Source organism: Neltuma alba, unplaced genomic scaffold (genome assembly GCF_004799145.2).
Source record: "Neltuma alba isolate B1F8T4 unplaced genomic scaffold, ASM479914v2 tig00004059_pilon, whole genome shotgun sequence".
Lineage (NCBI taxonomy): Eukaryota > Viridiplantae > Streptophyta > Magnoliopsida > Fabales > Fabaceae > Neltuma > Neltuma alba.
The window spans coordinates 1-13,123 of NW_021633548.1; the positions used below are offsets into that span (position 1 = coordinate 1).

Genomic DNA, 13,123 nt, shown 5'->3' on the forward strand with positions numbered 1-13,123 from the left:
GTTTAGGTCATTAATGACTTGCTGGATCCTACTGGGGGCAGAACCTAAGAATAAGAGAAGATGCTCAGGTCTTTATGTCAATATGGGAAAGTCCAAAGTTTATCATTATTCATTATCTGCTCTTAGTGATAAAAGCAACTTAGCTGTTGTAGGAATCTTTTGTATTTCTTTTCTTTTAAATGAGCACACTCTGTTATCCCCTTGTTTTGTTTTCATTGGCATTATAACATATATCCATGTTTTCTTAAATTCGAATTAATTGATTGATCTTCAGCTGAGCGTGCAAGATATAAAATGTTGACAGGGAACTTATGTTGAAGGAATCAAAGAGGAGGTTGTGCTATCCCCTGCTCATGCCCTTTCCTTGATTGCTACAGGAGAAGGTATATATATAACCTTTTCTTTTTTTTGATGTTCTTTTTGGCTTCTTTTTGTATCATTGGTTTGTTTGTTTGTCGTAACTCTAAATTTCTCCTCCAGAATTCTTTACTTGATGCTTTTTTTTTCATGCTTCACTATAACTTTGATGGAAGCGTGACAAATTTTTCTCTCTCTGATGTCTTCTTTCTGAATAATCCAGAGCACAGACATGTTGGTTCTAATAATTTGAATCTGGTTAGCAGTCGAAGCCACACCATATTCACCTTGGTATGCCAAATCTTACAAAGTAATCTTCATATGCTTGAAATCTGAATGTATATTATTGCCCCTCATAAGTTGAGAAAAGTCAATTTTTGAACTTTTAAACATGCTGTTAACAATTAATGTTTCCTCAAATAAATTATCTTGCTGCATGATATCATTTCTTCTTCTTATGAATTAAATTTAACATAATAGGCGCATTCTTGAGCTTTTAGTGGCATGTTAACCCTAGTATTTCATGAATTATTTCAGTTCCATCTGTGGATCTACCATGTCAAATCTAATTCATTTTGAATGTAATGTTTCTAACAACAACAACAAGTTTTATCCCACGAGGTGGGGATAAAATGGCACCCAGTTGTTATTTTGATTTCATTTGGCTTATGTACTTTACTGAGTACATCGTTTCTATCACTATAGAAAGCAGTACTCGTGGGGAAAACACTGGGGAAGAAGATGTGACACTGTCCCATTTGGTAAGGCTATTTACGTAAAATTATGATTCTCAATGGTGCACTATACTGCCTCGGCATATGCCATCTATCCATAGTTTGACTAGTTTTAGGCGCTTAATTGAATTCAAACCTTCCTCCTTTCCAGCACTTAATTGACCTTGCAGGGTCTGAAGCTCTAAAGCTGAAACAACTGGGTTGCGAAGGAAAGAGGGTTCATATATTAATAAAAGTTTGCTTACTCTTGGAACGGTAATACTTATCTACTCTTTTTCTGCTCTCTTTTCACCATAATTTAATTCTACCTTTATAGTTGTTAGTCTAACTCTTGATCTATTATAAGATATACGGGGTTGTATGCACTTTCAACTGATAGTTGTGAACATTGTGTTCTGTGCTTACTTTTTTATCAATGTGGAACGTGATTAAATTTTTTTTTTTTTTTTTAAAGTGGCAGTAGTGTTTGGGATAATTGGTTCTTGTGTTTTATATTGACTTTTTGACAATCCTTAATTAGCCTTTGAACACACTTATATTTGGCCCTGATGCATTATTGGTGGGGTGTGTCCCCATGTCTCACAGTCTTGGGGACAGTGGAGTGCGTCTTATTGAGAATGCCGACTGGGGGATATTAAATAAATGTTCTTGGTTGAATTTTTTCCTGTTATGCAGTGTCAGAATGTAATTTGCACTGCATTTTGAAGCAGTTCATTGGATGTGCTGTTGTTTCTAATTCTTATGGTTTCTGAAGTCCCATTCACAAGTTATGTCCGGTGAAGTAAATAAAATCTCTTCCTGGTCTTCTGTCTTTCTGTTTTGCAGGTTATTTCTAAATTAACAGATGGAAAGGCACTCATATCCATATCGAGATTCAAAACTTACTCGTTTGTTACAATCGTCCCTCAGTGGTCATGGACAGATTTCTGTTAGTTCAATATCAGGCTTGCTAATTCCCCCCCCCCCCCAATAAGCAACTTTTTAAAATTCTGCTGGTCGTTTATTTTTTGTAAATTGTTGAGGTTAGCTAATGCTTGAAATGACCTGCTATTCCTTGGTTGCTGAAGCTCATCTGCACTGTTACGCCTGCCTCTAGCAGTAGTGAAGAGACACACAACACGTTGAAGTTTGCATCTCGAAGTAAGCATGTTGAAATCAAGGCTTCTCAAAACAAGGTAATATCATGTGGCTGTTAATAATAGGATATTCCCTAGCACTGTGACTTCATTCTGTTAATTTTTATTGCTTTTCTTGCCTTAGATTATCGATGAGAAGTCTCTGATCAAAAAATATCAGAAGGAAATTCATGATTTAAAGCAGGAGCTTCAGCAGTTGAAGCGTGGTATATTGGAGAATCCCAATGCTGCTGTATCTTCACAAGAAGATCTGGTTAATTTGAAGCTTCAGGTTTGTACTGTTGCATATATCGTGAAATGCATAAGAAGAGACTTTGTCACTTATGCTTTGTTTGGATGCGAAGGGAAAATGGGAGGAGGGAAAATGGAGGGAAGATAAAAGTGAAGAGAAAATGTTCTCTCCTTATGTTGGGATGAGCAGGAGAAAATATAAAAGAAGAAAAAGAGACTGATTTTACAATGATAGTAATACCCATATGAAAATGATGTGGGCTCATGTCCCTTTTTCTCTCCTTCACGGCAGCTTTGAAAAGCATGTTTGCTTTCCAAAATCTCTCTGTCTGAAGAGAAGACTTATAGGAAAAAAACATGTGGACCCCATGCCTTTTTCTCCTCAACTTTTCTTTCCTTATTTTCTCTTGCTATCCAAACAAGGCAAAATACATTTTTCCTCCTGTTTTCTCCTCTCCCTACTTTTCTTTCCGTCCAAACATAGGGTTAGTGGCAACTTTATAATGTGGAAGAAGCCTAGAATAATATGTTGTCTTGATTTTTGATCCACTGGGAACGTAGTGTTTGGTTTACTCATTGCACATTATGTTTGATTCGCGTATTGTTTATTTCACTTGCCATTAATGAAAGCTTACATCATGATGTAAAGCTGGAAGCTGGCCAGTTCAAATTGCAGTCAAGATTGGAAGAGGAGGAACAGTCTAAAGCAGCTTTGATGGGAAGAATTCAGCGACTCACCAAACTAATACTGGTTTCCACAAAGACTGCAATGTCTTCAAACATTCCTGAAAGGCCTAGCCATAGGCGCAGGCATTCTTTTGGGGAAGATGAGGTATGTTTTACTGTTTTAGCATGTTACCCCGTATGGTGATGCAGTCAGTTATCTGCTTTGTGCTAAGTGATCTGATATAGTTCAAGTGATCTGTTGTTTTGCAATATGAATTCAGTAACTTGGAATGAAAAGTAATGAAGTCAACTGCTTGTTCTCGTTATTACAGTTAGCATATCTTCCAGATAGAAAACGTGATATTTTGACTGAGGATGATGCTGGAAGCCACGCTTCAGAGCCTTCAGTGGAAGGAAAGGATGATGTTAACTTAGATGAGCTGATGAGGGATTATAAAAGGAACAAAAGACGGGGAATGCTTGGCTGGTTCAAGCTGAGAGTAAGTTATTTTTCTGTTCATTTGAAAGTAGAAATTTGATGATTCATCATGTTAAGAATTAATACCAAACAGTATGGTTACTAACAGAAAAGACTTAACAAGTTCCTCTACCTACAGCGTCACTAATGACTCCCCTTTATTAGTTATACCCATCTTAAGATTAAGGCTCTGATTAAACAATAACCAGTATTAGGTAGAATGATCTCTTTATGTTATGAGGCTGTATTAGCAACTGATTATGGTGACCTGGTCAACTAATTGTATATGTCTCCGTTGCAGAAACCTGATCAGGGGGGATGGTCACCAAATTCTGATGGCGAGAGCCCTACAAATGGGACCCCTGCATCATCTTCAAAACAAATGCCAAATAAAGTAATGCTTCGTGACGTGAAAGACCCACGCAGGAATTCAATCAGCACAAAAGAAAATGCTTTAGCTCTTAATTCATCTCCTTTAAGAAACCAAGCCGGTGACTTGTTTAGTGGAACTACCAAAGGTCGTCAACTTCCTCCGGTGAGATCTCAGCTACTAGTGAAAAATGCAACAGGAAAGATGTTTATGTATTTTACGAAATGGATTAATCTGACATAAATATTCCAAGTGACTATTTTGCAGACTGGGAGCACAATAACTGATCAAATGGATCTTCTTCGTGAACAAGTAAAAATGCTGGCTGGGGAGGTGGCATTATGCACCAGTTCTCTGAAACGACTGTCTGAACAAGCTGTTAACCGTCCTGAAGATTTACAACTACAGGTGAGCTACTATTTAGGATAGTCCAATGAGGACTTGAACATTGTTTTTATTATGAAAACTGAGGTGGCTGGTCTGGTGATGATGGCAGGAGCACATGCAGAAGTTGAAGGATGAAATTAGTCAAAAGAAGGACCAAATCCGTATTCTGGAGCAACGTATGCTTGGACCACTTCGGATGACGGCACATGCACCCAATAACAGTGAAATGTCTGAGGTAAGGATAATGATTATTTCTTATATTAAAGTTTGTTTCATGCTATTTTGTATATATTATGGTGAACAGAAACAGATAATTGTTGTCTAAACTTGTGCACAATAGTTCACAGAATACGGAAAATTTATTCCAAGGACAAAAAATAAAAGAAATAAGACAAATAACGTGACCAAATGACATTCTGTTTTCTGACACGTCCTTTTCTTTTCAACGTCACTTGCTCTAGAATTGGAAGCCCTTAACATACTTAATGCATTTTTCCCCCCCCAAAAAAAAAAACTTAATGCATTTTACGTGGCCAATTAAAGAACTAAAATTCGTTATAAAATTGAAGGGAAGAGAAGTATTTTGGATATGGCAGTAAGAGGGGGATGAAAATCAGTGGCTTTTTATTCTTTTGCCGGATTTTTAGGTCTAACAAGGTTGTTTATGATAGCTTCGGTTTGGTGTATTGAATTGCTTAAATTGACAACTCAATTACTCTTGAATGTAGGCTCTGGCCAGGCTTACCACAGAGCTCAACGAAAAAATTTTTGAACTTGAGGTTGGTTTTTCTATCTTCTTCGTACCGGTTTTGTTTTTATTTTTCCCCCACCTAGCAAGCAGAAAATATTGCGAGTATCATGCTGAGGTATTCTCTCTTGCTGTTGAGTATTCAAGATCAAGTCTGCAGACAACAGGATACTCCAAGAGCAACTGCAGTCTAAGGTACATCACACAACTGTATTTTCTTTCATGGGGACTTCCAATTTCTAATTCATTTCCTCAATTTTCCACAGAATTTAGAATGCGCTGGTATGCAAGAGACTATACTTATGCTAAGGCAACAAGTAGATTTATTGAAGAATAAAACCTCAGATAGTTATCAACCATTGGCTGAAAGTGAGACTGAGCCAAATGACGTGTGTTTTAAAGTGATATCGGAAGTGACCCACGAAACATCTAGCGTTACAAACTTAAATATTCAGGAGCACTCCAGGCAAGGCAGTAATAATTCCCATTTTAGTTCTCAAATTTGTATGCAGGTTTCTCTCTCTCTCTCTCTCTCTCTCTCTCTCTCTCTGTGTCTGTGTCTCTGTGCGCTTGGTTTCTTTTGGAAGGGGTTTTTCTTTTAATCTTTGTCACTATTGCACTGTTTAGGCAGCTGAAATAGAGAATTTGAGGCAAGATAAAGTGAGATTGGCTGAAGAAAAAGATGGGCTTGAAATTCAGAGTCGCAAACTTGCGCAGGAAGCTTCATATGCAAAAGAGTTGGCAGCCGCTGCAGCTGTTGAACTTCGAAACCTGGCCGAAGAAGTAACCAAACTCTCCTATGAGAATGCAGAACTGACCGGTGATCTGGAAGCTGCAAAAATGGCTTGTTGCAAGTCTAACTGTTGTCAAACATCCGCTTCGTGTGATCACAAACAAAGTATTAATAATACTCAGCAACAAGATGGTCAATCCAGAAAGCTTGGGAATGATGTTCTGATTGAGAAGTTGCAGAGGAACCTTAAAGCTGGATTCCAGAGAGAAGCTTTGTTGGAAGCTGCTCTATCCACAAAAGACCAAATTGAGGCGGAGCTGAGAAGAAGGCTTGATGAAACAAAACACCATGAACAAGATATGGAAGATGAGCTAGCAAGTATGCGGGTGATGGTTGCGAAGATGAGAAAGTCTGGTGTTAATATGGACGACAAGTCAACACTCTGTAAGCTTAATGATATACAAACCAGGGTTAAAAATGGACTCCGTCCAACTAACGGCAACGCTAACAGAAAAACATACAAAGAGGATGAATCTTTAGCAGCTATGGAAGAGGTGATCGCATTGGAAGAACTCAAGGCTAGTTATCAAAGAGAAAGAAGAAGATGCAAAGAACTAGAGAGTGTTATTTCCAGATTGAAGGTATCTCATTCCCGAATTCTTTCCTACCTCGTCTACTATGCCGTGAATCGATAATGTTAATTAATAACTCAACAGTCATTGTCTGCATAAACTAAAGGTCTGAATAATACTACCAATCGCTGAGAGAATACAAATTTAGGTTACAGTTCTGAAGAAGAGTCAGAATTTAGAAAGACATAAGCCCGGGTATGTTTAATTTCTCCAGGGACCTTGAATTTAATTCCAACTAGTTACTACTCAGCTTGCATAGAGTTATATAGCAAATTAGTTCATTCTAATTAGAAGCTTTCGACTAGCAAGACTTGGACATTGAAGTTAAGTAGTTTTCTTGGCATAGAAATTATGAGCCATGGATTACATGCTGTTGGTTTTCCTGTTAGCATGATTCCTCAACCCTTCCCCGCGTGGAATATTTTATATTTGAATGCTTTGTGAATGTGTTTTTTTGGTGCCTGACAATTATAGTTGGCACAATGGGCTCAAGTTGATGGCCGGCTATTTCACCGGCATAAGCCAATAGTTGTTAGGTATTCTCTAGAACATGAAGAGAGAGAATGTTCAAATGACGTCTCTTTTGATAACGTGATAGGGTGAGGACATTGCTGGTCTGGACGTTATGGCCCTTGAAGAACTTCAAAACCTTCATATTGAGGCAATAACAAAGATCTGCCAAGCCAAGGTAATATTTCTTGCATGCCAAACGTTCATAGTAAGATTTAATGTCTTTTCCCTGTCACTATTATCCTGTAAGGCTGTAACCTTAGAAATCGTATTTCGCCTGAAAATACCCTAGTGCCAACTTGCTTTGCCCCCAGTGCATCAATCCATTTATTTTTTTTACGCATAACTAAACATGAAAACTGATTAACATTTTTTGATAGATGAATATATTCTCAATTTTTCACGCTTTATATCAGAAGTCAAATCCATAAAATGAACAACCCTCATCCATCAGCCTGAGCAAATTTTAGGAGTTGCGCTGTGCTTCTGTTTCAACAACCTTAAATTTTGAACAATACCAGTATGAAGTTTTCGTCTCTTGTGCTTAATATTGCAATCTCTTGTGACCGAAGTACCGTGACTGATAAAGATCATTTAACAACTTGCAGTATGCAAATCAAGACTTGTAGAAAGTTGCTGTGGCTACTGTGAGTATATTATACACAAATGTACTCCAATGATTATTTTCCTAATTTGACGATGCTTAAACTCAAGTATCATGTACTACATGCAGGTACAGTATACTTTGTAACTCAGACTGATAAGTAACAATCAATCACCTTCTGGCTGGGATATGGAAAAGCTACAGCGAAGGTGGATCCTCTAGCTTAATGCTCGACTCTGCTGATGGCATTTTGGGGCTCTACATCAATTGTTCTCCACCAGGCATTACTATTATGCGTGCGTAGAGTTACAAATCATATATAGTTGCTAATGAAGCAAAGTATTCTAGGAAGGTTGGCAAAAAATGAACCTATATCTATGTAATATGTTGTGCCGTGGACATGGAGTTACATATGCAATCCAGTGATGAACGCATCAGCAATCTGTGATATCTATCATGTGCAGGTCAACGATCAGCTAAAATATCGAAATTGGCTGCGTAAGGTAGTGAAAAAACGTCATCAAAGTCACGATCCACACTGTTAATGAACAGGGAAAAAAATTCCGTAGTGAGAAAGCCCTCTGAGCAATGATCAATCACACTAAAAGATATAACAGAGATTGGTTTATTACTTGGGAAGCCTGTCACAATTGGAAGAAACCCATCCGATCTGCTGTTTCTCGTTGTCGTAGATCACCATTTTATCTTGTAATGAGATGTCTGCTCGCAGAGAGAATAACTAACAATCAAACAAACAAAACATCGCGAAGTGAAGAATGATTTCTTAAAGATTGGCATGTCTTGATCGTACCTCCAATTATGTTAAGATCTTCCAGTCCTACTTCCTCGCCATTTAGGATCCCGAAGCAGACGTTTCCGTGTTTCTGGGTAAGGCATCACGTTAGAAATATGATTTCGTTTGTTTCCCTGTTGCTATGCGAGGAAGAAAATGATCTTGTGATGAAAGGTGCTCACCGTAACAATTAAATAAGCTTCTGGTGGTAATGGCAGCAGCACCTTTTTCCTTTTTGTGAAGCTCATTGCCAAAGGCTTAAAATAGCTCTTAACATCACGTAATGATTTGAAAGGTTTTGCACCCTTCCAGCAAATTGGAAGGGACGGGTCTTCTTCTTTGGTTGCTCTTGTCAATTGTGATCCCTTCAAGTCATTAATCACCTGAATATAGATAAAGGATTACTGATTTATCTAAAAGCCAAAAACACAGGCGCTGATTGATGATCATCATAAAACGAGGTTTCTTCAGTTACATCTCACCAGATCGACAACAGCTTGATAAGCCTTGGAATTGAAGTATGTGTAGGAGCTCCCGCTGTCAAATATAACTTCAAGACCCTTAACATTAGAAGGCTTTCCATTGAAAAGTAGTTCAGCTGGTCCTGAGCTATAGCGCATTCTGAAGAAATGATTGTGCAAGTATTTGCGAAAAAAATTAATAAAAAAATTCATGTGAGAAAAACACAAATATTTTGGCATAGCTTACTCGGAGGAACTAGACAGCATAGGGGTCCAAACAACTCCAGATGAAGGAATGAGATCATCTCCAAAGAATAGATAGCCTCCTCCTTGCCCACTTAAGCAGTGTCCTACTACATTGCGGGTGAGACCCATAGAATGAAGCTGTGACAAAATGCTTGCTTTGCCACTTCCAAGACCAAGAACTCCCGCCGTAGAAGGTGGAGAGGTTGGGCCAGAGAATTTCTGATCATACCCACACCTAGCATTCAAAAGATAAACGTACTATCAATCAGATTGGAAAATCTTAGCACAGTTAAATTTTAAAGAAAATTACACCGCCATTCGGGTGCGCAAGCACTGTCTAGGATGGAGCTAGAAGACTCACCCAAAGGCGATTTGCGGACGTATGACAGAGCCATTGGTTAATTGAAGGGGAATGAAGTCTCGGACAAGCACGCCAAGAGATGCTCCATTGTCTGCATACTCGACCTCGTAGTCGCATTGCTCATCTGGAGCAGAACATTGGGATATTGTCGATAAGTGAATTCGAGAGCACAACTGGTCCGAACACTGTACCACGTTGTTATTGGGTTTATAAAGTTTATCACGGGGCTGCAAACACAACAGTCCGGGAAAGGAAAAATGGGAGGTTACTGCCGACTGCTAATATTTCAGTACGAAGTACGAAGTGATTCTTTTTAATTGAAAAAGAAGTTCACCTTGGTGCAACCTTTACACGGTGCATCACATTGTACCCAAGTGAGGTCACTACCGGAGTCAATATCAAGGTCGAAGATCTTGGAAGAAGAACCAATGTTGAGGGTGACGGTGTAGTGCCTGCAGAGAAACAAAGTGATTATATTTTCATTGGATCTTATGATATTAATTCGAAAATAAGACAAGTAAACTTTTAGAAAACAATCGCCTATGTTGCTATTACTTAAAAGCCACTATGAATGATAGATAAGAAGTTACTTAGAGTGAAATTAAGCAAGAGATGGGTCCACTTTTTCATTGAGAGAAAGGAGAAGCGGCCCTTAAATGGGAGGCCCCTCGAGTAAAAGTACTTTGTAGTAGTAGATCAGAAATTGAAAAGTGATAGCCGTAAGACAAAATTCGACCCAAACGAAGACGGCTCTGAAAGTATTCAAGAAACTAGAAAAGAAAATGATATCAAAAGAACTGATGAGAATAAAAGATCATGCTGCGAATGCAACAATTTAAAATCTCCAGACTGGCGGAATGGGAGACAAAAAGGGAGGACGCAGGATCAGTAGCTCAACCAGAAACCTAAGACGGATAGATGAAGAATGATCCAAAAGATTAGGATATCGCAAGACAGAACTTAAATTCGGAAAATAAAAACCAATTAAAAAACCTAAAATCAGTTAAAGAATGTCAGCAAGATGATATAGCATATAGGAACATAACTTTTATAGTAAGATACATACCCAAGAGGATATACATTCCCTTGAAGCGGGAAAACAGCTGAGGAGCTAAGGCGATTAGCAGAAGTCGGGTGCGTCGGCTTATTAGAGTTACGGGGTTGATTGGCCGCGGAGGAACACGGTGGAAAAACAGGAGACAAGCCCAGAAAAAATATGATCATGAATGCGATTCCCTTGCTTTTGACACCCATCATGATAAAAGGAAATGATTGCTCTGAATCAGAGGAGGAAGGTGGGAGTAAAACGAAAAGGTTTGGATCAAAAGGGGAAATGAAAAATTGAAGAGGGAGGAAAATTTGCCAGCGGAAGTCTGAACTCTGAAGTGAAGAGCCCAATGGCGGGTCTGGTTAGGTGGCGCTGGTTTTGCTCGGGTGGCAAAGTCAAAGGGCAAGAACGCCCACGCATGGCCTTTTCCTCTCTCTTTCTCCTTTCCGCCCCCGAAAGAACGACCGCGTTTGGGACTCCGTTTGGACCTCGTTATTGACTAAACAAGGGTCAAACACTCAAAATTTGGATTTGGGGGTATTTGATTGAAAAAAAAATGATAAAATTTAATCAGTACCAGTACTACCCTGATTTTTATTATTGATTCTGATTTTTAATATAAAACCTAATTTGATTTTAATTTTAATCTTAAATATAAGATAATAATTTATTTTATCTCTCATATTTATCTATTTTTTTAAGGTAGTCCTTCTAATAATAGTAATTCTATCTAATAAATTTGATTAGCAAAGATATTTTAAGAAGAACAAGACATATTTATTACAAATAACTAACTTAACTTATTTTCTTAATCTACTCAAATTAGTCTACTAACTCTTGTATTTAGGACCGGAGATGGTATAAGAATTAATTGACTAATTTAAATATATTAGAAAAATTAGTTACTTAGTTATTTGTAATAAATATGTGTTTTTTTAAAATATTCTTGTTAATCAAAATGTATTAGTTAGAAATACTATTTGATGAAATATTTAATATGTCCAACTACTGCAAAAGTTACTTTAAAAAATGGATAAATATTAGAAACAAAATGAATTGAGATCTTATGTTTAGGACTAAATTAAAATTTAAACTAACTCTTATATTAAGGACCGGAAGAGGTAGTATTAAATTCCTACAAAACCAAATACTGGGCTTTAATTGTTAAAAAAAAACACTTTGTCTTTTTTATCTGTTTTTTTTATTTTACAAATCACTCCATCATTTTACTTTTTTTCTTTGACGAATCACTTTCTTTTTAATTATCCAGCAGCCGATGTTGAACTTTTAATTTGTATAATAAATTTGCTATATATACAGTATACGCACACATAATTGAATCATTATAAACATTTAACGAACACAATTGGTTTTCGTTTATATCATTGGACACTTATTATCAGTTTGATTCACATATAAGAATATAATGGTTAGGAATAGAGTGTAATAACATCAAGATTACTATGAATCTGTTTGACATGGTACAAAGAATATATAATCAAATTTATTATTTATATTTTATTAAATTACCATTAAAATAAACAGACATAAATACCAGCTCTTGCCTCCTCGCTCTTCATCTTCTTCCCATGCATCTGGGGGAATGGGCATTGATGGGAAAAAGTTCAACCCAAACAACAAATGCACTTAGATTATCCGCAATGGGCCATTCATGAATTGCACCAAAATGGCCCATGCAAAAACGAAAGCTTACACCCCCCCCCCTTTTCTTTTTTGCGGCTGCCTATTTCTGCGTTGATTTTTATATCTTCACATGCAAAGCTCAGAATGTATCCTTTTACCATAACCTCTTCGATTAGAACCGTTAGTATTATTATTCTCCATAATAAATCTTCAATAAGAGATTAATTTAACTTAATCTAGGCCCTAGCTCCATTCACGACCGTGCGGATATCGTCACTCTCTTCTCCGTCGCTGTATGCTTGACATGACCTCCATTCACAACCTTGCCAATGCCACTGCCACTGCCGGAAAAGAGTGTTGCAGAACAGAAGAAATCATCAATTCATCATGCTCAACCCACCCCCCAACGAACTCATCAAGCACAGCAGGGTATAAAGATATAACCACGATTATTTTCCACTCTTTAGATTAAAAATTAATTCTTCTAATTCAGTGCATAAAATGACAAGATGGTTATTACAAAAATCTGGCCAACTCGTGGTAGTGAATTGTTGTCCCTCAGTAATAACGTGTGGTCATAAACGGTATAGAATCTTAACTCTGATTTCAAGCGTGCTAGCCATTCAACTAAGGATTGTTTTCCCTCTGACTTTGTCGGCCTTTTGGCTAAGATCAAGTGCTCGGATTGTTTTCCCTCTTTGGATTAAACTTCACTATCAGGACCCTGTCGAAGAAGGCTGAAAACAGGGAACAAACACGGAGTTCGCGGCATTCGATTTTCGAGGTGGTGATCCTCATAAGCCTAGTCATAATGCAAGCCGAAGTAGCAAAATCCAAAGCAACAACAAGGGGAGGAAAATATCTGTACCACCTTCCCATTTCTTGTTCAAGAAAAAGCCGCCGCCACAAACAGAAGCGAGACCTGGAGCAGCAAGCCGATCATGTTCCCTAATTCGCGTGGGACGCTAAACACACAACACCACC

At 37.8% G+C, this 13,123-nt stretch overlaps 1 protein-coding gene and 1 pseudogene across 4 annotated transcripts; one reads left to right on the forward strand and one right to left on the reverse strand.

The window, feature by feature from the left end:
- Positions 1 to 12: 12 nt before the first annotated feature.
- LOC114743594 (kinesin-like protein KIN-7E, chloroplastic) lies at positions 13 to 7,638 on the forward strand (annotated as a pseudogene).
- LOC114743593 (aspartic proteinase Asp1-like) lies at positions 7,555 to 10,936 on the reverse strand. 4 transcript variants are annotated; one of them, XM_028931815.1, is made up of 9 exons: positions 10,514 to 10,935; positions 9,782 to 9,899; positions 9,448 to 9,674; positions 9,088 to 9,321; positions 8,862 to 9,000; positions 8,562 to 8,762; positions 8,398 to 8,470; positions 8,219 to 8,306; positions 7,555 to 8,080 (listed from the first exon to the last, which is right to left on the reverse strand). In XM_028931815.1, the coding sequence occupies exons 1-9, from the start codon at positions 10,702 to 10,704 to the stop codon at positions 8,059 to 8,061; spliced, it is 1,293 nt and encodes a 430-aa protein (XP_028787648.1). In that variant the 5' UTR covers positions 10,705 to 10,935; the 3' UTR covers positions 7,555 to 8,058. The 4 variants fall into 4 exon arrangements, with proteins under 4 accessions (XP_028787648.1, XP_028787647.1, XP_028787646.1 ...); XM_028931814.1 differs by having other exon boundaries at positions 7,555 to 8,124; positions 8,562 to 8,744; positions 10,514 to 10,934; XM_028931813.1 differs by having other exon boundaries at positions 7,555 to 8,124; positions 10,514 to 10,932.
- Positions 10,937 to 13,123: the final 2,187 nt, after the last annotated feature.